The sequence below is a fragment of the Morchella importuna genome (assembly GCF_003444635.1).
Source record: "Morchella importuna strain M04M26 chromosome Unknown Morimp01GS044, whole genome shotgun sequence".
NCBI classification, from domain to species: domain Eukaryota; kingdom Fungi; phylum Ascomycota; class Pezizomycetes; order Pezizales; family Morchellaceae; genus Morchella; species Morchella importuna.
Window position 1 is genome coordinate 422 of NW_025763441.1, and position 24,052 is coordinate 24,473.

Sequence of the window (24,052 nt, forward strand, 5' to 3'; positions counted from 1 at the left end):
GTGTTTGATGAAGATCATGGTAGAACACTTACGCACCAGGCGTTTCGGGGTGTAACCCCATCCTCAGAGTGTGTGTAAAGAAAATTGAATTTCCGCGCGTATAACGAAACAAATATAGAAAATCTCGCCAACCATAAAAATAACGTAAACATAACCTTGTTTCATACCCAAAGGTAAAAGAAACCGTAATCGCAACATGAGATACGAAAAATAGAAATACCCAATCAATTTTGATCCTCCAAAGTTGTAATCCTTGACCTAAATGCCTCATTCTGGGGGCCCAATTTCCGCTTCTTTTCACCCTCCCTTCCGTGGTCCTTTCCTCCGGAAGGATACCGTTTCCTCTTCAGGTCGGTTAACCTGACCTTACTCGTCGCCACGCAATCTTTCGCGAAGTGGTTATCTCTACCACAACGGAAACACTTTCCTTCCTTTTGCCACTTCTCCTTTTCGTCCTTGGTGACACCTAAGTCATCCGAGGCCTTGGAGTTGTGTGCTGGCGCGGAAAAAGTTTCCGAGGTGCGGGGTTGCGCGATTTTCGCCGTTCCGATTTTTCCTCACGAGGTTTCACGACATCCTTGCCACGTAAGATCTCTTTCCGGGCCTTCACCTCGTGATCCTTGCGTCCGACCTTCCTAACCCAGGCTAGCCATTCCGCGAAATCTTCTGGTTCCTCGATCGCATTCGAGAGGCGTTGTTCCAGCGAGGAGTTTATTCCTGTTAGGATCATGGATTTCATTACGATGGGTCCGACCTTCGCGTCCCATTCCAGATTCTGCATCTCATTGATGTAGTCATCGATCATGCCAGTTTGACGGATCTTATCCATCTTCTGTTTGGCTTGTTCTTGACTTGTTTGATTGCCGTACTGAATCCGTAATTCGTTTTTGAAATTCTCCCATGTTCCGATGCTGGGGGTGTACCGATAGTCGCTCCACGAAGTTTTGCCAGAATTTTGCCGCACTCCCGGTAAGTTCGAGGGATGCCCACAGGATCTTAGTTTGGTCGTCCCACCGGACTTTCCTCTGAAGTTCAATTGAGACTTCCATTTGGTCGATCCAGTGTCGTACGTCTTCGTCGGCTTTTCCGGAGAAGGGGATTTTTGCCTGTTTTGGCGTATCTCCCAGGGTGGCGCGAGGGGGGTGCATGAGGTCTACCTCTTGCTGCCTGTTACGGCGTCTTCGCTCCTCCCGTTTTCTCTGTCTTCGTTCGCGTGCTCGGCGATCGTCCTCTGAATCGGAGGAGCTGGATGAGTCTGAGGGGGATGGGTCTCGTGGTTTTGCGCGGTTTCCGCCGTTGCCGTTATTGCCATCGCCTCCCCTGCCTCCTTGCTCACTTTGCTGGCTTCTTGCTTCGGAGCGAGGGGGTACGGGGGGTTGGTTCCCTGATCCTTCCGGTCTCTCTCCGGAATTCCTAGGGGGTTCTGAGGGGGTTGGGGGGGTACTACGCCTCCGCCTCCTGAGCCTTCGGGGCTGTTGCCGTTCTATTGGCTGCTACCCGCATCTGCTCAATTATCTCCTCCAGGTTCTTTTTCGTACCTGCGAACTGGTCTTCCATCGCAGCTTGTCTGTCCCGTTCCATCCTCTCGAGGGCAGCCATAACCTCCGCGGGTATCTGCACTGGGCCATCCTTTGGGAGTTGCTGGACGAAGTTGGTCAACGCGTTTATGTGCTGATCCTGTCGTTCCTGCCTTTCCTGATGCGCCCTAGTTGCTTCGACGATCTGCCCAAGAACCTGACCGAGGTTGCTGGTAGCGGCGGTGGATTCCGCCCGCAGTTGAGCCATGACCTGGTTGAGCTGATTGTCGCGCTCGGCTCTGTCCCCAGCGAACTTGGCGTGGAGGTCCTCGACGATCTTGTTGGTATACTCCTGCTGTTGCCGGGTGAGTTCCCTGAGTATGGGGATATTCCGCACGTGCATGCTGAGTTCCTCGATCCCGCGGCTGAGCTGTTGTACCACGGGGGCCCCTTGTCGCTGGACTTCTTGCCCAATAAGGTCGCCAAAAGGGTTCTCCACCCGCCGTTCCTCTACGTCCATGTTGGTATCCTCGTCGTCGTCCATTACCCGAAGCACCGAGGGCCTCTGAGTAGAGGATCTCTCTCTGATTGGGGTGACGTATGGGGAGAACTCCCGGTGGTCTACCTGCCGCCTCCTCGCCTGCCCATAGGATTCTTCCTGCCTCGTCGATGTGAAGAGGGAGCCTATCGGCACATCTCTCTCTTTCCTGTGGCGCCTCTTCGCCTGGGTTTCTAATATACCTCGATCTCTCAAGGCGATTGAACTCTCCATGTTGTAGTCTTCCTCCGACCGTTGCTGATGAGCCCTTGACATTGCTAAGTTGCTCGAGTTTGAGCTGTGGTTGCCTTATGCACCAGGGTTGAGCAATGAACCAGGGGGCCGGGTGGGCAAGTCCGAAAGATCGTTGGGAGAGAGTGATCTTGATCGGGAAGAGTTCTGGGTAGTTGAGGATTTCGGGGTCGTGTTCTTCGAAAGTAGTGGTAGTTCCTGCTTCCGCGAAGAAACCTGAGTAGTGAAGGTATCCGCAGTATAGATGTTCGGCGCTTCCTCTTCGAACGATGAAGGATGTAGCGCAAAGGTAGTTATTGATGGCTGCGGTTGCTGCTCGGGGGTGCATATAGTACTTTGGTCTTTCTAATAGACTAAGCGCTTATTCTTCTACTGAGAGCACGGTGACTATCCGCCACTAAGCAAAATACTCAGAGTATTGGTTTAAGCGAGTAGCTGTCTTATCGAGACTTCTGGTAGTGTATGCGATAGGTAAAGAGTAAAAGCTAGGGATAAGGTACAATATAGTGTTTGGGGAAATGGCCAGTGCTAAGCGATAATTCTGTAGCGTTTAAACTGATGATATTGTAAACCGGATTCCCTTGACTTGATGGTTGATGATACCCTCAAGTCTTCGCAGAATCAAGCCCTATTTATACATGTTGGAACCTATGCCAAGGCCCGCTTTCTAATACTAACTGATACAACGATAATAGAATAAGATAACGCTCCCGAAGATAACCCAGATAGAAAAGCGCCCCCGCATAGTCCCGTCCTCCATTCTAATTCCGACACGTAACCATGAACCTTGCAATTGCCAGTCATCGGGTTGTACCATACTATTATCCTAGACCTACTTCTCTAAGTAGAACAGCCTACAGCCGTAAGCCCCGCTTACTATTCTATTTTGGGTGAGACACCCAACAGTAAGCGTGCCGTCATAATAGTATGGCCTAGCGTGGTGACACCGCGTGCCCCCACACTACCCGATACCTTTCTATGCTTGCCCTTCCGTTACCCGACCGGCCTTGCATCACAACCCGTCACTCGTATTTCTCACTGTCCTAAGCCTGTAGAACAGTGCTTCCGTAGTTCCTGTAACAACTTTACTGTGTCCCTGCTGATGTGTCTGGCCCTAGCACTCAGGCCAGCAATGCATGTATCCCGCCCGAGTACCTGGACTGTGTCTCGAACGTGTCACGTACAAAAGCTGCACACATGTCAACCCGAGATGTAGCAGAGTCTCTCTGGTCCTGATGTCTCACACATATTCTACTCTACGATATTGATCTGATAGCTATCAGACCGATGATATCCAGAGTCCGTATCGCGTCATGTCTCTGACCGATTCCCGCCAAGGATCTACCCCACAGCCGCAGTACGTGGCGTCACTCCCGCACTGCACATCCGTTGCCAAGCCTCCCCCGCTGCTGCCTAGCCTTGGCACCGCCCACACGTGACCCACTGCGCACGACACCCCACACACCTAACCTCACCTAACCACACTCACCTCACTACGCCCCCCCGCAGCCCTCCCCCACAAAGAAACAAAACCAAGAATGCCCTACAACCTCCTGACCCCCACCGACCTCGAAGCCCTCACGCTCCGCCACCCACTACCCGACAGCACCATCTGGACATGGAACGACCCCGACCCCGTCCCCGTCCCCGCGCGCCCCCCCACCCCACCGTCCCCGACCGGCCCAACAGGAACCGACACGCCCTGGTGGCCCTCCTGGGACCCCCCTTCCCCTGCCCCACCCCCGCGCCCACACTCACACCCACGCCGCGCCGAACACACACAGCAGCAGGACGTAATGATCATCACCCGCGAGCAGGCCGAGGAAGAGACACGCCACAGCATCATCCGCGCAGCATTCATGCGCGAGCGCGAGGCCCGCTTAGAGAGCGTTGACCATCTTCTCTCTTTTGCTGGGTCAGAGCCCGAGGAGGGGGGGACGAGCCGCAGGCGGCACAGGTGGTGACGCTGCTGGGGACGGCGCAGCTGCTGGAGCGGCTGGCGGGGGAGCTGGGGGCGGCGATGGGGAGAGGGTGTGGGCGGGGGTGGATGCGGCGCTTACGGCGCTCGTGGTGCTGGGGTGTGGGGGTGCGAGGGTGGGCGCGGTGGGGGTGGGCGCGTGTGTGGTTTGTTATGCGCGGGTGGCGGATGTGGTGTTGAGGCCGTGTGGGCATTTGGTGTTGTGTTCGGTGAGTTTTTCTGTCTGTGGGGGAGTGGGGGAATGTGCTGACGAAGGTGTGGGGGTAGGGGTGTGTGTTGGTTGAGAAGGTTGGTGGGAAGGGTGCGGGTGCGGGGAAGAGACGGCAGGCGGTGTGTCCGGTGCCGGAGTGTGGGAGGGCGGTGGAGGAGACGGTGGGTTCTGCTTCTTGCGTCCCTTTTCCATGTTAAGCTAGTGAGAATGCTGATGCCTGGCTGTAGCTCAAGACATACCGCGGCTAACACCCGGCGGACGAGTCTCTCTCTCTCTGATGCGGGGTGGAATTGCGGGCTCTTTCGTATTTTGGTGGTGGTATGTGGTGGGGGAGGGCGCTGGGCGAGAAGAACCCTAACCCTGATGGGAACTTTGATAGTTGATACAAACATTTTGGTATTTATAACGTGACAATTTGTGCATGGCATGGTGTGGTATGGCATGGAGATGGGAGTATTGGCGCAAGACTGATATGGCGTTATGTTTCTTTGGTCGTTTTGTCATGGTTTGGTTTTTTTTTGGTTTTTTTGGTTATTGGTTATTGGGCATTGGGCATTTTGAGGGGCTTCGGGCGGATGGTGGAGTAACAGCCAGTTGTGGTAGGTGTGTGTACTGTTGTATTATTGCCTAGGCCCGTGGAGGATGCATGCTCGGGGGGAGATGTGAAGGGTAAGCTGCGAGCTGTACTACTGTTGTATAAGCATCTAGCTCTCAGGTTATACGCTAGGACCTCACCCGCCGTACGCGTTGGTGGTTGGTTAAAAATATTAAATCAAGAAAGTAATTCGTCGTTTCGCTCCGAACGCAGACCCAAAAGGAGCTCTCGGGATTGGGAATATACTTACATGTACTTACGCTACTTGCGCGGTGAATGTGAATCATGCAACATCGAAAGACTCCGCGTGTGTATGCGGGGTTGGATCCTTGGCTTGGCTGTTGCTTATGTTGTCGTGCAGCTTACTTCTGGATATATATGCACCCCTCTCGAGATCTCTTTAGTGTATACCGTGCAAAGGTGCTGACGGAGCCAACTCGGAGAGCGCCAGGGCTGGGCGGGTTGATTGTTGCAGTGTTGCGGCAGATACCCGCCCGCTCGGCGGTGCGCGCCACACCAAGCCCCAACACATCAAAAACACAAAACACAAAACATACGCGCACAACCGAGACCCGCCACCACCCAACTACATACTCAGTCAGGCCTGCATTCGCTCTACAGCCTCCCCGATCGCGACACATGCAGTTTCCTTGCACATTTCGGGGTCTATCCTACTCAAACAGCTTTTCTTCTCACCGCCCGAGATCGGTGTGGACTCGCTTTTCGATGTCTTTCCCGAAACCTTTGATCACAATGCATTTATTGATGCGTTTTCTGGCGCCTTTGCTGGAATGCTCATGATCCCCCGGTTGCGTCAAGGTGATTCCTTCTTTTCTCAATACCCTCCCTCCCTGCCCCCCCCCCCCCCCCCCCCCACAAACCCGGGTCCTGGGAAGGTTGGTGTGTCCATTAATCACAGGCAAAAGCGCCGGGAACATCGGCGAGAAAGACAGAGAACGGTGTGCGCGGGGAACAGCAAGGAAGGTGCCAACAAAGCTGTTGGGGGAGCATCGGGAAACGTATCGGGGAAGGTGTTTGAGAAATGTATCCATCAAAAGGCTCTCGATCTTGGGGGTTGTGTCCTGTCCTGTGACGGTAGAGGAATCCGCTGGTTGTGGATGCATCAAACTCGTGGGTATGTCAATGGCTCAATGATTTGGTTTCGGTTGACGTCCTCTGGATACGAAGGAGGTAATTGATTTGGTGGGAAATGCAGTGGGTGGGGTAGGCTTCGTAGTGGGCATACCCCGTCAAAAAAAGATTGGGGCTCGAGTTAATTAAACGCTATTTCCTATGCTTTTTGATTTATCCTGGCGAGCTTAATTTAGCCCGGTGAGCCGTTGAGACTAGGGTCGGTAGTAAAATATACTTTGAAAGAAACGGGTGAATTCGGTCATAGGATATCACTCGACAATGAAAGGGGTCGTGAGCGGAAGGGACGCAAAGAAAAGATTTGACAGTACCGTGTACCCGGATAGAGAATAAAAGGTGCCGGCTATGGAGAAACTGTGGGAGTTGGTGGGTTGAACGGGAGTGAGTGTCATGAGATCTCACTCGACCGGAGGTTGGGGTTTTTTTTTATTCAGAAGGGGATGTGGAAGATATATACCGACAGGAGAGTGCTGGACACCTGTAAAAAGTATCTTCTCTACACTGAGTAGAATTAACCTTTGGTAATGGCAGTGGAGGAGCGGTTCTGGCAGGCGTATTGGGTACTACTAGTGGGTGTTGAGCTAATCCGTGACAATAGCCTGAGCTGGCTCTACCACGACAGGAAAAGCAGGAATTGATGCATTTCACATAGAAAAACAGCTCGCGAATGCATTAGTGGATTCATAACATTGTCGAGTCCTCAATAAATGTATCAGGATAACACATTTCTTCACGATTTTTCGTGAACTTTTCCTTACTATCAACAAGCGTGACCTTCCCTGTACATTTACCTAATGTGGACGATTTTACGTACTGTGCGAGCATCACAGTTACCTAAAATTATCAACTCTCATAACCTCGGCTTATCATTTAAACAAAATAACCCAACATTTTGCTAAAATAGGTATATTTCTTTACCAGCATATAATAGTCCGCTGTAATTGCAAAGTTCTTTTTTTAAAAAAACTTCTATGCTAAATTGGAAGCTGCAAGAAACAAAGTCATTCCATAATATGAAAATATGTATTGAAATAATTTCTAAATCACGGTTCTCTATATCATATCTTTGCAACAATTGAGTTTTCCGCCGCCTTCAATCAATTTTATTTGTCTGTCGCGACTCGTATTCTCATAAGCTCTTTGAACTCTATAAACTAACCGGAATTGTAAATCTTCATAAGTTAGTAACCGATACATAGGAATTGCACAACTTTGAAAATGACCCTCAGCTTCTTTAAATAGGGCGCTCGGCACATTTCATAGTTCTGGAAGATTCTCATCATATTATCATAGTATTTGTCATCGGCGTATGACCCACTTTCTTATTAGTCATTCTATTACTCACACGTCTATGACTCATTGTATTTCTTTTGTACTACCTTTCATAAGTATAAATACAGGGCATTCCCCCCTTAGCTAGAACAATTAACACGATCAATTACTTCACTTCTCCTACATACTTTCTCTAGGTTATGAGCCCGGAGAACACTCACGCTTATACACTCTTCACCATTTTTTCCACAAAGTACACTTTCTCGTTTCACTTTCAATCATTTCTGAGAGAAGCATCAAAATTCCCACACTCCCATGCAAGCTGGATGGTTAAGGCCATTACACTGTATGGAGGGACCTTGCTACCCGCATGCTGAAAGTTCACGATCTGTGGAACTTGGTCAATGGTTCGAGCAAGCGTCCCGTGTTGACAACCACCACCACTACTGTACCTACCACAGCACAACAAGCATCAGGAAGCGCTGCTGAGGCTGAAGAAGACGAAGAAGAAACCTCCGACAACGCCGAAGAAATCAGCGACTGGGACAAAAAGCACAACCTTACGGTTGTATTCCTTCAATCTAATATCGAATTCGAAGTTATTCTCACGCTGACACCGGCCGACACCGCTCATCACCTCTGGACTCAACTCGAGGACAGATTCGATCGGAAAACCGTCGCCTCCCTCCACTCGCTCCTCGCTAACATCGTCACCCTACAGTACACACCCGACAAGGGTATCAAGGAACATCTAACCCAGTTCAACACTCTTTGGTCATCCCTCCTCACTAGAACTAGCAACACTACGGACAAGACCGAAGACCCACTCGGTTACCACCTCCACCAGCTCGCGTCTGTTTCAGAAGCGAAGGCATCCTTCCTACTCCTCTCACTCCGGCACGAATCCCTCGAATCAGTCGTTGACAACCTGCAAACCAAGCCCAACGTCACTTTCGATGACGTCTATGAAAAGCTGTTGGATCTGGACTCACGGCGCAACAATGATGGACAGGCGGCTGGAGAAGCCTACATAATTAGGCGAGGAAACCCAGGACACGGAAACAAAAACAGAGTCAGGAGGCCACGTAACAACGAAACAGGAAATCGGGACGTCACATGCACCTGTTGCACCAAGAATGGAGAATATCCAAAAGGCCACACGAACAAAAACTGCCGGAAACTCAAACCTTTCAGAGATAAGGAGAAGTCCGCTGCATCTGGCAATCTCAACGTCGTGTCTGGTACTGCATTTCACACAAAACTTGACCTCTCTTGGATCCCCGATCTTTCTGGCCTTCCCGCACTCGAAGAAACTGATGTATTCACAATGTCGGTTGACTTCGACCTCACCACCTTCTCAGATGACACTTCGGACATTACCATGGAAGACTACTTCGGCTTCATTGCAGGACCTTCCACTTCCGATAACAAGGCATGGTTCTTCGACCCTGGTGCAACCAACCACATGACCGGGACGCTGGTTACCGACCCCACTCCCCACAATGGAACAGTTACTGTTGGAGGAGGTCGCAAGCTCCAGATCACCGGAATAGGCAACGTCACCATCAACGGATCACATGGCCTGATCACTCTGCAGAACGTATTCTTGATCCCCGAATTACGCAACACCAACCTGATGTCTTGGTCTTGAATCGCTAAAAAGGGATTCAAAACAACTGGGACGGAAAACGGCTTTACCATCTAAAAACCGAACAGCAAGGAAATCATCGGGATTGATAACGCAAATAGTACTGGTCTTTACAATCTCGAAACCAAGGAACCCTGCGCACACCTCTCTGCCGCCACCAGCTTCTATGACTGGCACCAACGGCTCGGACATCTCCCCGCTTACTCGCTCTCACGGCTTCGCACCATGGTTGTCGACCCCAAGTCACTCCCCACATCTGGTCACATGGAAACATGCAACACATGTGAACTTGCTAAATCAACCAAGTCTCACCTCGCTCCCCTCACCGAACCACAATCTAAACAACCACTGGAACTAATACACTCAGATCTGAGCGGCAAGTTCTCGACTCCTTCTCTGGGCGGTTTCAGTTACTATATCACCTTCATCGATGATTATTCCAGGTACGCTCACCTCTATTTCCTTAAAAAGAAATCAGATGCAGCAGCTGCCACAGAACGATATATCGCATACATGGAAAATCAATTGGACAAAACGGTTAAACGGTTTCGAAGCGACAATGGTGGCGAATACATCTCCAATGACCTTCAACGATTTTTTGCCTCCAAAGGCATAAAGCACGAATTCAGTGTACCTTACTCTCACGAGTCAAATGGAACAGCAGAACGCTTCAACAGGACTATAGCAACAATGGCACGATCCGCCTTGCTCGACCACAACCTCCCAAAAAACCTATGGGCAGAAGCGATCAACACCATGGTACACGTCAAAAATAGACTCCCGCACAAATCCCTCCCCCACATGACACCATACGAAGCACTTACCGGCAAGAAACCCTTTATTAGGCACCTCCGATCCTTCGGTGAAAACATGTTCATACACATACCCGTAGAAGCATGACCAGCAGGAACAAAACTGGATACAAGGGCTATAACGGGACAATTCTGCGGATACGGAGACTCAGAAAAAATCTGTCGCGTCCACATACCATCACAAAGGAAAGTAGTTCTCTCTTGTCATTTTAGGTTTAAAGGTACATCCGTAGGGGAAGAAATCGAAGTCAAAACAAAAAACGATAGACCCCCTAAACCAAAACAAATCGAGATCAAACAAGAACCACCCTCACGTCCGACAACACCAAAACCAAATAGGATATACGACGACGACCTAAGTGACGACGACATTATCAACCAACAGATAATGCACGAAACCATGGAACATTTCTCCGAAACTAATTCGGAAGACCACGCAAGTATAGTGGGGGCCGGCTATACGAGGCCCGCCACTGAACGTACCCCGCATGATGATAATGAAACAGATACTGATCAACCGAGACGTAACCCAGCACGTGAACGAAAAGCTCCGGTCAGATACGGATACAACATTCAGCATGACACTACCCTAACAGAACCAACAAACTATCACCAAGCGATCGAGAGTCCTGACTCCGAAAAATGGCAAAAAGCTATGAAAGTTGAACTCGACTCACTCGCAAGGAATAACACATGGAATCTGGTCAACACACCGGATCACCGCAAACTGGTCGACTGCAAATGGGTATACAAAACCAAACTCGGGCCCGATGGCAACCCCATACGGTACAAAGCCCGATGAGTCGCAAAAGGTTTCTCACAGGTTCCTGGTCAAGATTTCGATCAAACCTATGCCCCTGTCACCCGATACGAATCCATCAGACTACTCCTCGCTCGCTGCCTTCAAACCGGTGGCCAATGCGATCAGATGGACGTCACAAGCGCATTCCTATACGGCGAACTCAAGGAAGAAATCTACATGAAATCTCCTCCAGGATACCCTACCCCCGGCAAAGCATGCAGACTAATCAAATGCATCTACGGTCTCAAAAAATCCTCAAGGGAATGGTATGCCCGCCTCTCAAAAGCGCTAATCAAAATAGGATTCAGAAAAGCAGACTTCGACCCTTATGTCTTCATACACAAAACAGGGGAAGTTGTCATCGCAATCTATGTGGACGACATCCTCATTTTCTACTGGTCCGTTGAACGTAAAAACCGCGTCAGCCTCCTACTCCACTCTGAATTCAAAATGACGGAAACTGGCACAGCCAACTGGGCACTCGGAATCCACTTGATCCACACTAAGACTGGCATCATCCTATAACAGGAAGCCTATCTCAAGCGTGTACTTATCAAATACGGTTTTGACGAATCCAGACCTGTGGCAACACCTATCGACAACAACGTCCACCTCCAAAAAGGAACGGAAACTGAAAAAATCGACGATCCAACAATTTATCAGTCGATAATCGGTTCACTCATGTACGCAGTAATCGGTACTAGACCCGACCTCGTCTACACCGTCACCATGCTCTCGCAAGTTTCCTCCTGTCCCACCAGGGCTCATCTAGCTGCAGTCCATCGCGTCCTCCGCTACCTCAAGGGAACCCTCGATTAGTCACTCTTTTACGCCAAAACGGGACCAACTGCACTCATCGGCTATAGCGACGCAAGCTATGCTTCCGACATCGACGATCGCCGCTCATTCACTGGCCACTGCTTCATGCTAGGAGAAGCTCTCATCTCCTGGCGTTCCTATAAGCAACGATCCGTCGCCACTTCTACAACTGAAGCGGAATACATGGCCCTTTCGGACACAAGTCGACAACTGATTTGGTTAAGGAATGCAATCCACGAGCTGGAACGAAAACCGAATCTCTCTTTTATTCTTCGAGGCGACAATAACGGCTCTCTCTCTTTGGTTAAAAATCCTGTTTTTCATAAAAAGTTTAAACATATTGACGTACATTTTCATTTTGCTTGGGAACGGTTTGAGGATGAATTATTTGAACTGGAATATATTTTTACGAACGAGAACGTGGCGGATTTACTTACAAAGGGATTGGATAAGGGCAAACATGTTTTATTTTCTTCTACTATTCACTGTGGCTCACGAGGGGAAGTCTTGAAATAGGGCGCTCGGCGCATTTCATAGTTCTAGAAGATTCTCATCATTTTATCATACTATTTGTCATCGGCGTATGACCCACTTTCTTATTAGTCATTCTATTACTCACACGTCTATGACTCATTGTATTTCTTTTGTACTACCTTTCATAAGTATAAATACAGGGCATTCCCCCCTTAGCTAGAACAATTAACACGATCAATTACTTCACTTCTCCTACATACTTTCTCTACAGCTCACGCATGCAATATTTGCACAATAGCCAATGGCATAAACGCTATTGAATCAAAACAAAACAATACTGACACTGCATTCCATAGTTGTATTAAAACATCCGAAGTGAAGGATTTATTTACAAATCCTATACTGAACCAAGATGTCGATATCTGATTGCTTCGAATTTCAAATACAGTACAAGGTACAATTGTTGATATTTACAACAACGGTACAAAGAAATGATCGATTCTACTCCTACCGATGGTTACTTGCTGGCAATTTCTTTCAATACATATAAGCTATCTATTTTGTTACTATTGGTTGAGAACTGACTCCGTGGCCCATAATAAAAGATAGCATTAGTCGTTATACCCCCTTCTGCATACCGAATGTCTTGCTTTCCATGGGTATTCAAATGAGGTGGAATGTGTGATTACCCCTGAAGAATTTGTCTCCCTACTCAATCCCCTACGAGAACAATTTGTAACAGTACACACTGAACAAGGTGAACTCAAAGTACCGATATTATTGTGTTCATTTTCACTTTCGAGTTATTTTCACTGTTCTAGTTGTACTCACATTCACTTTAGGGTTATTTTGACTGTTCCTGTTGCACTCACTATTATTTTCTCCTAATTGTCACATTTGCCGTAGCTCGCTGTCCGTTCATATAGCATAGGAAAATCATACTCACTTCCCTCTGAGACAAACCCTGACAGTCTGATCACATCATGCCAGAGCCTTATATACCCCCAGGAGAATAGCTCCTGCCAATGATATAAAAAGAAGTCCGTACAACAACAACTCAGTCCGGGGATCCAACTATCAAGCCTGAAAGCATGTTTCGAACCATCACTGATTTTGAAAGGGGGAGTGGGGGGTTTTGTCTCCTGCGACGGCGGTGAATAGACACAGAGCAGACCGCCAAATCTGTACAAACCACTGCCGCCTGAAGCTCCGATGCCCCCAAACGATAAACTCTACTCCCTAACTAGTTTTTATGTGTATTAGTGGTAGAAGATAGCTTACAGAGATGGTAAGCAGCTCTAGTTGTGGCGAGTAAGGGGAATCAGAATGGAGAAAGTGCGGGGATGGTCGGAGGGATCGGCACCTCCGTAAATCCGCCGGAGAAAAAAAAGAAAAGAGTTCTGGAAGTCTGGATATATAACCAGGTTAATCCACCGCGGCCGACGGGACGCTGTATTGTAATTTGTAATCACCCGTAGCCAATAGTGAGACGTTTACCCAAGCGTTTCGATAGCCGCACCACCAAGAACGCCTTCTCTTCATATTTTACTACCACTACACCCCCCCGGCTTAAGGTCCCCCCGCAGCACGCCTACTTCCGAACATAAAAGCAGTAATTGCATAAAGGTTTGCATAAGATTTCCTGACCCTTATCTCTATTTTGTTTTAGAGGACAGAGGTCGCTCGCTAGATTGCGGTGATGGGGCACATCCCTCTCTGCAAATGGGACTGGGATTGACGCCACTATTCGCTAGTTGATGGTTGATTGATGTTTGCTCATGCAAACGGACAGGAAGGAAGACTTCCGGGGGATCGGGGTCTGCATGTTCTCACTTGTTTCCTTGGTCGGTGTTGATGGGGAAGCTAACAATCCAGGGGCGGATGGGTCTGGGTATGGCTGTCTTGCAAAGTGAGAGGTCACGGGTGGGTATACCCTTCTGGTTACTGTTTGACGGCGCATTGCCCGTCTTCCAGAAGTGGGTGAGTGCACAGGAGCAATAAAAAACACCTTTCCCCATCGCAGTTAAATAACGTCTCTAGTATGTGTTTGTGCTCTATCACTCTCATTTATCCAATACCCATGCCCACACCCACACCATCTCCTCAGGTATTCTTTGCCCCCGCCCCCGCCGCCTTCGGGATCGTCCACGGCGAAACTGGGTCCCGCTTTATTCCATCCGCACCCTTCCCCGCACCTTCGCCTAGCACCACCTGCGGCCTCGCGACCTTCTCCGGCGCCTTCCGGAAGGGCACGATCTCGTGAGCGCTGTCAGCCTTATCGTTGCCTGTGATCGTCTTGCCGTCGGCCGCGTTGTTATGTGTTGCCTAGTGTCGTCAGTTAGCGGGAGCGCGGAGAACTGGGAAGGGACTCTTACCACCCAGACCCCGAGGACCTTTGAGTTGTCGTTCGGGACCGCCAGCAACATGCGGTCTGATCCCTGGGACCCCTTGACGTCAGGATCCTGCATACGCCTTATGTCAGCACCGTTTCCTCATTCATCCTCCTCTACTACAGCTAAATTGGGGATGGGTGCATAGGGGACATAAAGGGCGCAGGATAACTCACATGTACCCACAGCTCCCCGCTACGCAAAATCGGAAACTCAACAAGATTCCACATTCCTGCCTGGCGATCCGCGTCTGACAGACCGACCTCCTCCAGTTCATTGTCGGGCACCAGCTGGTTTTCCTTTGTGGAGGCCTTGTCTTTGCTTGAGACTTTCTGGTTATGGTTGAGGCGTGGGTATTCGGCGGCACTAGTTTTGAGCTTCGAGGCGACGTTATTTTTGGAGCCTTTCGAACTCTTCGCTGCTTGGCGTTGTTTCCGCTCTTGCTGCGCTGTTTTCCATAACTGTAGCACCTGGGGCGCGACGGACGTGATACCGGCGCCGTGGTATTTGACTATGTTAAATCGATTATCAGTCGAGTCGAGCTAAGCCTAGTTGTGCAATAGTTCAAAGAGTGGGCTGGGTGTGGGGGAGAAAGGGCACAAACGCGATTTTCCACCACACGTAAAGAAATCTTCCTTTCCCAACGTCTCAAACTTAGCGCGCTTTCCCAGCCTTTTCTTTGCACCAGTCGATTTCTGCGCGCATAGCAAAGTGTAAGTGCCTGTGGCTGTGTCTCCGTCATTGGCGGCCTGGCAGTCAGCCCGCTTCCCGATGCGACCCTTGGCGCCGGGGGTCCAGGCACAGGCAGCCCCGGTGCTCCCTTTTGCCGCAGCAGCGCCTTTTGTGGTCTTCTTCTTGGCCGCTGTGGCGCCCTTTCCGGTTTTCGCCTTCGCTGGGGCCACTTCGCCTTTGGATGCTTTGGCCTTGGTTGCGTTGGCCTTGGTCGCTTTGGCTTTGGGCTCGCTGGCTTTTGGGGCCGCACGCCGGGCGAGGATGGATGCGGGGCGGGCCCGGGGATAGACACCGGACGCGTGCCGGGGGACGCCCCGGGAATCAATACTGGCGCCGGCAAGGGCTGTGAGCTGGAGCAGCGCGAGAAGGGTGACGAGGAGGAGGATGGCGGACTTCATGTTGGCTTTTGGCTTGTTAAGAGAGTGTATAGCTTCTACTGGACCGGCAGTGTAGCGTTTGTGCTGTTGTGTGATGGGAATACGGGAAGCAATGAGGGGGAAAGAGTCTATACTTATTGTGATGATAGGCTCTCTTTTGCATTGTGCATTTTCCGCCGGGTGTGGCGTGGGTGCGGCGAGATACTATGTAGAATTGTCGGTGTAGCGGAAGGAGAGGTCGGTAGTGCACCCCTGTGTATACCTTCCCTGCCCCTCATCTCTCCCTCCATTATTAGCGAGAGGCGCGGTGCGGTTAAGATGAACCTACATTCCCGAATAAATCATCCTGCTAAAGAGGTGGGCAAGAGGCGCCATTGTATCTGCACATAAGTAACGTGCTGAAAATGTTCATCAGCCCATTATAATCGGGGGTTAATTGGTTGCCCTGGCGTCTACCTTCTTGATGTTAGCCATTCACTCTAGGTTTTCTCTTAAAAGGCCGCCGACATTGCAAGTTTTTTCCAGTCTCCTCTCTCTCCCCCGCCACTCTCTGCAACGCACAATAGCCGTACCGCCCCCCCCCCCCGGACAAAACCTACTCCACACTGGCAAAGCTCATCCCCGATAGACGTGCGAACTGTGGAGGTAGGTAAATCTATAAATAACCCCTATCTCATCAACTTGTTTCTGTATCTTCTAGACGTGCGTGAGATACATGTGTTCAAGGTGCTCCCCAGCGGGTGCGGTTGGGTAAGCTCATGCGCTGCTGGGGGTGAAGAGTAGGATGGAGGATGGTGATGGAGAGATTTGTCGAGAGGATTGTGGCGGAGAAAGTCGTGGTGGAGAGGGTTGTGGTGGGGTGAGGTTCCGATAAAGTGCGGCTCTTTTCGAAGGTGTGCTGAAGAAGTGGGTGCGATGCGGCTCTTTTGTGGCGGGGGATCATGCAGGGTGTGCGACAAGGCGAGGTGGCACGACAGTGTACCACACGCTGCACGCCCAGCCTAAACCACGCCCATGAAAATTGCTGTTTTTCTGCGCTGAGGTGATCGCAAGGATCTTGCAGAACCGTTCGCTACCAAGAACCCCGGTGTCTTAGATTAACCGGCGCCTGCTCGCGGGTCCATCCTTGTAACAGTTAATTGATTATGTGGGGGATTGGTTCTTTTCGATAGGTGGAAGTTGCCATGGTGTGATACTAGCGGATAGAGAGTGTGGCGATTGGACTGGTGTACGCCGCTGGCGCAGTGCTGACGAACAGATGCGGACAGGCTCGATAGAGAATGTTGCGGAGATGGCGGCGGGTATGATATGCGTTAATTGTAGTACGCTGTAGCATATATATAGGTCTGTAGAAGACTAAGTAAGGGACAAGATACATGCGTTGTCAGAGAACACAACGTAACTTAAGTCTTGTCAACATGCAAACACTTGTACGAGGGGTTGAAGATAAAGTGTGGGACCTTTTTCCCTCTAATAGTCCTATACCTAGTAAGTTTCAAGGCTGTTCAAGACGAGGTCTGAATATCCGAGGTCTAGGGAGGACTGTGCCTCTGAATCTTTGGATGCAGGAGTAATGCCGATTGGATTGAACAGGTTGCCGCAGTGTAATTATAGGTCTTGGAACTAACGCACATGCTTAACCAAGTCCAAATACTATGTGCAAAAACAGATTCTCCCAACCTCTCCACAACGCGCCGCTTTAGCGGCGCATTCTGTGACGGTCCTGTTTGCAGCAACAACCTTCGTCACCGCTTGACCTCACCAAGGCTATGAGGCTCCAGTCAGGGGTCGCCGATACGGTAGCGCAGAAGTGAGCGTAGTATAATGCTATCCAAACCTTCCGCATGAATCTACAGTACGATGCCAGTCGTGAGCGTCAGGCGCGGCGTCGCAACGCTCCCCCGAACCATCACGGGTACCAGCACAGCAACCACAATTGATCATTTGGAGAGCAGAATTTTTGTATAGTTGTTAAATAGTAGATAAATAACAATAATTTGACATTTAATATCTTGTGTACCAACCCGCCGTGAAAAGGTTGTGGAAATCGGGTTGTGCGCGCGGCGTTGCGACGCCGCTCCTGACGCTTACGACTGGCATCGTACTGTACCAATAAGAGGATGGGAATACTGTCGATCTCCTCCTCTATTCGGGAAGACGGGAATGTAACTAAACCCTCGCAGAATATCTCGGTGGGCTGCACAGGATATGTGACATGGGAGGGATGAAATGGAAAGCGTTACTGCAGTTGGAAATCGTACGGGAGGGTAAGAAAACACTCATCATATGAAGCAAGCTGCTAGATCTCGAACCCCTAGACTCACGGTTTGTCAGAGATGTGAGCAATAGCTATAGGTCAAGTACCGAAGTACTGGGGGATGGAGAATAACCTCTTTGAACTCCCGTATCACCAGAAAACTGTACTTACCAGTACAAGCCCACGAATGAAGACCAAAAAGATATACGCCCCCGGGATTACGTTAGAAGGGTATGGTCGCTGGTTCTCGGGAGAGAGAATATGGAAACAGCGAGTTAATTGCGGGGGTGAAGGCGCGAAACATCACCATGCTGTTGGTTCATGGGGCGTTATATCCGATTCTACTTCCGAGGTTGGAAGCCCGGCGAAGAACTGTGCACTGTAAAAACATTGCAAGAGCGCGTGCCTCTTCTCTCTGTGACCTGTCCGGATGAGCAGAGATCGAGAGTTCGACGATATGAGTGGTAGAACACCGGGACGAATTATTCGGATGCAGATGCATATGAGAAGCGTCTACCAGCGTTCGTAATGTCCATCTGACGCCCCGGCAGGTGTGCAGCAGCGGTTTGGTGGCAGGAGAGGTATGGAAGCGGTAGAAGAGGGATAAACAGGTGTGAGTTCGGGGTATATGGGTTAGTTAAGGAGATGGCCAGTTGGTGGGTTCAGACATGGTTGCCAGCGGGGGTGGGGGAGGGATGTAACTTGGACGTCGGTATTTGCGGATATCTCGGTTCGAAGAAATTGAAGTATTGAATAACCCTAACCCTGATCAGATTGCATCGTTGGCTCAATTGACCTTCCTAGACATACAATTGTAGGCTTGCAATTGATGGACGACAAGACGACAAGCGAGACTACATCCCTGGGTCGACACCGGTAATACCTGGCTATCATAATAACAACGCGGAATGGCATGAAGTTGATCCGCTCGTCTCGCGTGGATACCACCAGCTGGGAGATATGCGGTGCCATACTCATTGAAATTATTATGCTGTCTGTACATCATGCTGCTATGGACGTAATTATTCTTATCTATTTTCCGATCCCCCCCCCCAAAAAAAAAAAACCCAAGAACTCCTCTCCCTTTCTGCATCCCCCGCGCTTTCCGCGTCCGCCTCCCTTCCCGCGGTCAACCTATCTTCCACCTTATACAGTTACTGCTATCGGACCTATCAAACCTCCTTGTAAGTCCATACCCTGCGTCTCCTCACCAGCGAATCGGCCTCACTCTGCCATCGTTCTGCATCCACCGTATCCAATGTCCTGTCAAACAGCCACAAGTGACTTCGAATATGCCACAGAAACGTCTGACTCCTCCACTTCTCCCACTTCCTGACCAGCCCCATACGCCTCACCAATCCCCCATCTACCTCCTCCATCCAGTCGTCCCTCTCTGCCCACCCACCGCCCCGCCGCCCAAGCCGCACCTGTATCTTCTCCACCACCGACAGTCTCACAGCTGGCACCGTTCCCCACAAAATCTTGCACATCTCGTCCGACTCCTCTTTCACCTGTGTCAAAAGTGCATCCAAGTGTCTGATGGCGACAACGATGCAACGCATCCATATCGACGCGAGGGGTTCCTTGTCTTCGCTGATGATGCAAGGAAGGGGAGGGTCTATGCCTGTGAGATACTCGGGCGCGGTGGGCAATTCGTGGCACAGCGATCTCACTTGCGAGTATGGGTACCAGTCGATGATCATTATACTACCCTCGCCGTAGTGTTGGCGCTGGATGATAGCGAGAAGGATGCGGAGGTGGTGGATCGTTTCTGCGAGGATAGTGAACATGCGGTGGGAGGTTTTAAAAGAGTTGCGGGCTTTCGCCAGCATGGTGTGAGGATTGAGGTACTGATGGGCAAACGAAGGGCTTTTCCGATCGTTATATTAGTGAGATGGTAGTACCCCGCATCTATGGGGGGCGGGGAGGTGGGAAGGAGTACGTACAGCAGTTTATTGGGATCTGGCGATGATATAGAATCCGCTCCGGGGTAGATCTCCCAACTGAGCGGTTTGCCGCATAGGTGGTAGTCAATACTGTCGAAGATCATTAGATCGAGGGAAGGTGCTGTGGTGGGTACATCGTAGGAGACGATGGCTGTGTGGTGAAAAGAGCATACTCACATCAGACATGTGACGTAAGGACATTGGGGGGGGGGGGGGCGTTCTCCGTGGAGTATGGCCCGCGAAACTAACTACATGTGAAGCGAGTATTATATAATATCCCGAAATACCCATCATAGCAAGACTCCTCTCGGGTGTCTATAATTAAATTCCGAGCTATAGTGCAGGATTAGCTACTTTTTCTTGAAAATAATCTTAGAAGAATAGACTCGATACGTTGAAATAAGGTACTGAAGAGGCAGGCAGTGTCACCGGCCCACAAAGGGCATAGCACGAGGCAGATGTGGCTTATTGAGTCGCCTCTATCCGATCAGTAAATGAGTGATGTTTACAAACATGGTAAGTGACTTTAAGTATTATGAAGTTAACCAGTCCAGAATTCAATCGTGCACTACGTTCAATAGCTAATCTAAGAATAGGTTCAACTTCGAGAACATTTCTTATGTCTTGAGATGTACCTTTGACATTCTGTTGACAGAAAATTGATATCTGGAGACTCCTTGAATAGTTATCATGTTACTGGTTGGTAAATGAATAGATAGACATTTTGAATAGCTGGGTGTCTTTTGGAGCGGAGTGACGGAGTGTGTCTTTCTTTCGCTGTGTAAGCTGATAATGTTCCAACTGCGTTGCGAGCCCGTGGTTCCACCCAGACAGTCACAATCAGAGCTCATGTAGTCGTTTAGGTTTGGTTTTAGGTGATAAAAAGGGGTGATGCTTTGCTGTTTAAGCTTACAACAGGCCCTATTGCTGTTCCTATCACAGCGGTGGTGCATCCTCGAAGGACGTTACATAAACCTAGTAGGGACTTACACTAGGCATATAGAATAGTACCTACAGGAGAGGTATCGGTCAAGCTCATACCTGGATTAGTTAGCCACTCAATCAAGGAGAAACGGGGGGATCTTTAGCTATCTGTAATCCAGACCTGACCGTTGCGAACGCTGACAGTCTTAGTCTTAGTCTAATTCTAATTCTAATTCTCAGAACTCGATTAAAAGTACTCAAGAGCATAGATCAATTTGAAAGTCCGGTATTCCCTCCCCTCGTCTCGTCTTCTCTCGTGTCGACTTCCTCCTGCCTCCTACGTATCACTAGCTTTTCGGGGAAACGACAGAATGTCATGACTGAACTAGAAATGTTACCCGCCCTTGATGGATGGGATAATGTAAATGCATTCATCATGATTCAGAAAGCGGCACCCAATCCATCAATCATGAAGTACCTCGCTTGACCACCTCGACGTCCTGGCCAACGGAGTAGAAGCTCAAAGTAAGCATATCGTAGGATAGTGTGTTATTTGCGTATATAAGGAGGTCTACCTCTTTAGAATCTCGGTTTCTTTCAACTCCTAAAACCAACTACAATCCATTATTAAACAGGTTCAGCAAACTCTTTTGGACTGGAAAACCGGGGGTGCGGTGGAAAACTGCAAGGAGGCGAGTACCTGTACGACTTGATAATAGCCAAGTCCCGATATCGTGCACGTGAGCAGCTGCGAAACTGGATGAGAGCTCTCTGTTGAGCGGAATAACTCTTTAGATAAATTCTTATTAAATATGTACTTTCAAAGCCAATCTGCCGGCGGTACGCCTTTCTCGGTAGGGAGCTTTGGCAGCTGGGTGGCGAGAATAATAATCGTGTTTAGATTTGCATAGGGCAATCCTGATTGGTAAAGTGAGGGAAGTACATAGGTCTACTGTAGTACCTTGTGCATTGAATCAACGATTACTACTAGGAACAGAATAGCGAGTTCTGGAAATACCTTACTTAGTCAATTATCATCTGAAGACGTGGCCATTGGTCGGATGCCCAGTCCTGGTTAAACGTATTATCAGCTGTATGGGGTACGTGTAACTTCTTACGCATATGTGTTTTCAGCATCATCGATATCCTTGTCCTCGATGTCATTCTTCTCGAGCTCCACATTCATATTGTTCCCTATACCATTACATACTCGAATATAGGATACGTACGTATATTGATATAATCTATTCTTCTCAACCTCTTACTATAGTCGCTACTCATTGCAATCGGGATCCACGAACAATATTGATTACTCACGACTTACTTAGTTCCATATTTTTACATATTCTTTACGGCCACCCTATCCAATTATACCTTTCCTCCTTGATCCAATAGACAGAAGATGGCAATACGGAGAAGGGATCTTGTACGTTCTGTCAAGGTGGCTGCCGCAGCATATAGGCGATTTCTTGATACACAGGCAAACGGTGCAAAGTAAGTTCCTCGTTTTCTAGATCTGTATACCTCAATAATATTAAATTTTGTTGGAACGAGCCTCTAACACACTATTAAAAAGAGAGGCAGTAATTGAAAAGACGCGGGAAACACTGGAACTGGCGAATCAGCACGCTCAGGAAACCATTCCAGCGCCCCACGTACTGCCTGTCGCAAGCAACCTTTCTGTCCAGCCTAACGCTGCCGAAAACCGTCCAGGGCGCACCACGGAACGTGCAAAAAGATGGCTCAGAACTCAAGCTAAGACGTTAATGTTTTGGGTGATTATTAGCTTTTGTTGTGTAGCTGTCTTTGGGTGCATCTCGGCAGCCATCTCAACCCTACCAGGCGGCGTGAAGAAGCCAAGTAGGGTACGCGGCTGCGAGATAATCATCCATCTCATCTTAGCCGTCAATAGCATACTCCTAACTCGGGCAGACACAATCACCAACACAGTACACGGTGCAATTTATTACTGTGTTGGTCTGACGGTGGTGACAATCCTTGAAGGCGCCCTGCAGATGACCAAAGCTTGGGCAACCTTTAAGGATGTCCAGGGCCCCGCTCCAGTAGCGAGCGACAAATCCTCTTTGGCATTCGAGATCGCAGCAGTGGCCTTTCGGTGCGTCACCACCATTGTCGTTGCAGTAATTGCTTGCAAGCTCAGACGTCTGCCAAAAGCCGATACACCGCAGGTTGTACGGGATTATATTATTCTTGGAGGGCCGGGGGAGTTTTTCTCGGACCTTGACGATAGGAATATAGCTCCCTTGTTGACAACGCTCTATCGGTCCGATATTATTAAAGCAGTTATTGGCGTCAAGCCGATAAATAGTATGTGGCCATCTAAGACGCCAATGTCGGCGGAGGAATTGGAAGAGGACAAGGACAAGGACAATAAGGCTGAGGGTAGCGCTGCACAACAGCGTCTGCCGAGTGAAAATGTATGATGTGATTTATTAAAATGTTGCCCTCACAGAGTATTTGCAGGCCAAACAGAAATATTATAATTTTTTTTATAGAGTCAAGGGCTTCATGCCGAATATCCGCGCGCTTCTTAAAACGGAGCTCTTAATCAGTGAGCCCGTGATATATTAAACCCAAATCAAACCATCCCACATCATATGTAGACTTACGCATCCCAACCCAAACCCAGCTTGTCATAACCATACTACCCACTCTACCTCAACTAGCGAGAGGAAAGTTTAGTAGGGACGAATGAAGATAGCTCTTTTTACGTTATAGAATAGCGTTAACATATCTCTTTTTGACGAAGATCATCTCCTTTCTTCTCTTTTATTGCTCATCGGACTTATCACTCGACCCATAGGTTACATTGGTTTATATTCGTCTACACCCAATCTGATCGGTCAACCCGATCAGCCCTACCCAGATACATCCGAACTACCCATCACCCCTTGCGCGGTCTGGTAGTCATGGTCTCCTCACCTGTAGTAAAGGTTTCGATATATATTACACCTCCCGGATGAACTAGTTCATACCCGAAACTTCGCGAACGAACCGTCTTGGTGAAAGAGCAGTAACATATCCAGGCTGCCATTTACCTCGCATTCAGACGTCACTTACCTACCGACGGTTACTAGCGTATTACCACGGTGGAGAAGAAACAAACAACCCATAGAGCTTCCACCCACCAGCCACTCAGATCCGATCCAATCCGTAACGGCAACAGTGGCTCGTCAGGCGCTCAAAAGGTAAATCCCGGCTCATAATGAGCGGTCTGATGGTATTTTATCCTACATAGCGCATCAGCACTGCCGTGCTATGAAATTGTTTGAGCAAGCTGATCAGTGGAGCAGGCAGGGAGTAGGACGGAGCTGATGAAAATCAACATTCCCGGA

At 49.3% G+C, this 24,052-nt stretch overlaps 4 protein-coding genes across 4 annotated transcripts; 2 read left to right on the top strand and 2 right to left on the bottom strand.

Moving 5' to 3' along the window:
• Window positions 1-3,845: 3,845 nt before the first annotated feature.
• On the top strand, window positions 3,846-4,744 carry LAJ45_10268 (uncharacterized protein; the record flags this gene model as incomplete). Its single annotated transcript, XM_046119795.1, has 4 exons — window positions 3,846-4,100; window positions 4,192-4,494; window positions 4,553-4,657; window positions 4,724-4,744. The coding sequence occupies 4 exons, from the start codon at window positions 3,846-3,848 to the stop codon at window positions 4,742-4,744; spliced, it is 684 nt and encodes a 227-aa protein (XP_045966932.1).
• Window positions 4,745-14,173: 9,429 nt separating this feature from the next.
• LAJ45_10269 (uncharacterized protein) lies at window positions 14,174-15,590 on the bottom strand (the record flags this gene model as incomplete). The annotated part of the gene is made up of 4 exons (XM_046119796.1): window positions 14,174-14,395; window positions 14,446-14,532; window positions 14,637-14,971; window positions 15,065-15,590. The coding sequence occupies 4 exons, from the start codon at window positions 15,588-15,590 to the stop codon at window positions 14,174-14,176; spliced, it is 1,170 nt and encodes a 389-aa protein (XP_045966933.1).
• Window positions 15,591-18,998: 3,408 nt separating this feature from the next.
• On the bottom strand, window positions 18,999-19,658 carry LAJ45_10270 (uncharacterized protein; the record flags this gene model as incomplete). Its single annotated transcript, XM_046119797.1, has 1 exon — window positions 18,999-19,658. The coding sequence occupies one exon, from the start codon at window positions 19,656-19,658 to the stop codon at window positions 18,999-19,001; it is 660 nt and encodes a 219-aa protein (XP_045966934.1).
• A 2,440-nt stretch (window positions 19,659-22,098) lies between these two features.
• LAJ45_10271 (uncharacterized protein) lies at window positions 22,099-23,140 on the top strand (the record flags this gene model as incomplete). The annotated part of the gene is made up of 2 exons (XM_046119798.1): window positions 22,099-22,190; window positions 22,273-23,140. 2 exons carry the CDS (start codon window positions 22,099-22,101, stop codon window positions 23,138-23,140), a joined length of 960 nt encoding a protein of 319 aa, XP_045966935.1.
• Between the last annotated feature and the right edge of the window lie 912 nt (window positions 23,141-24,052).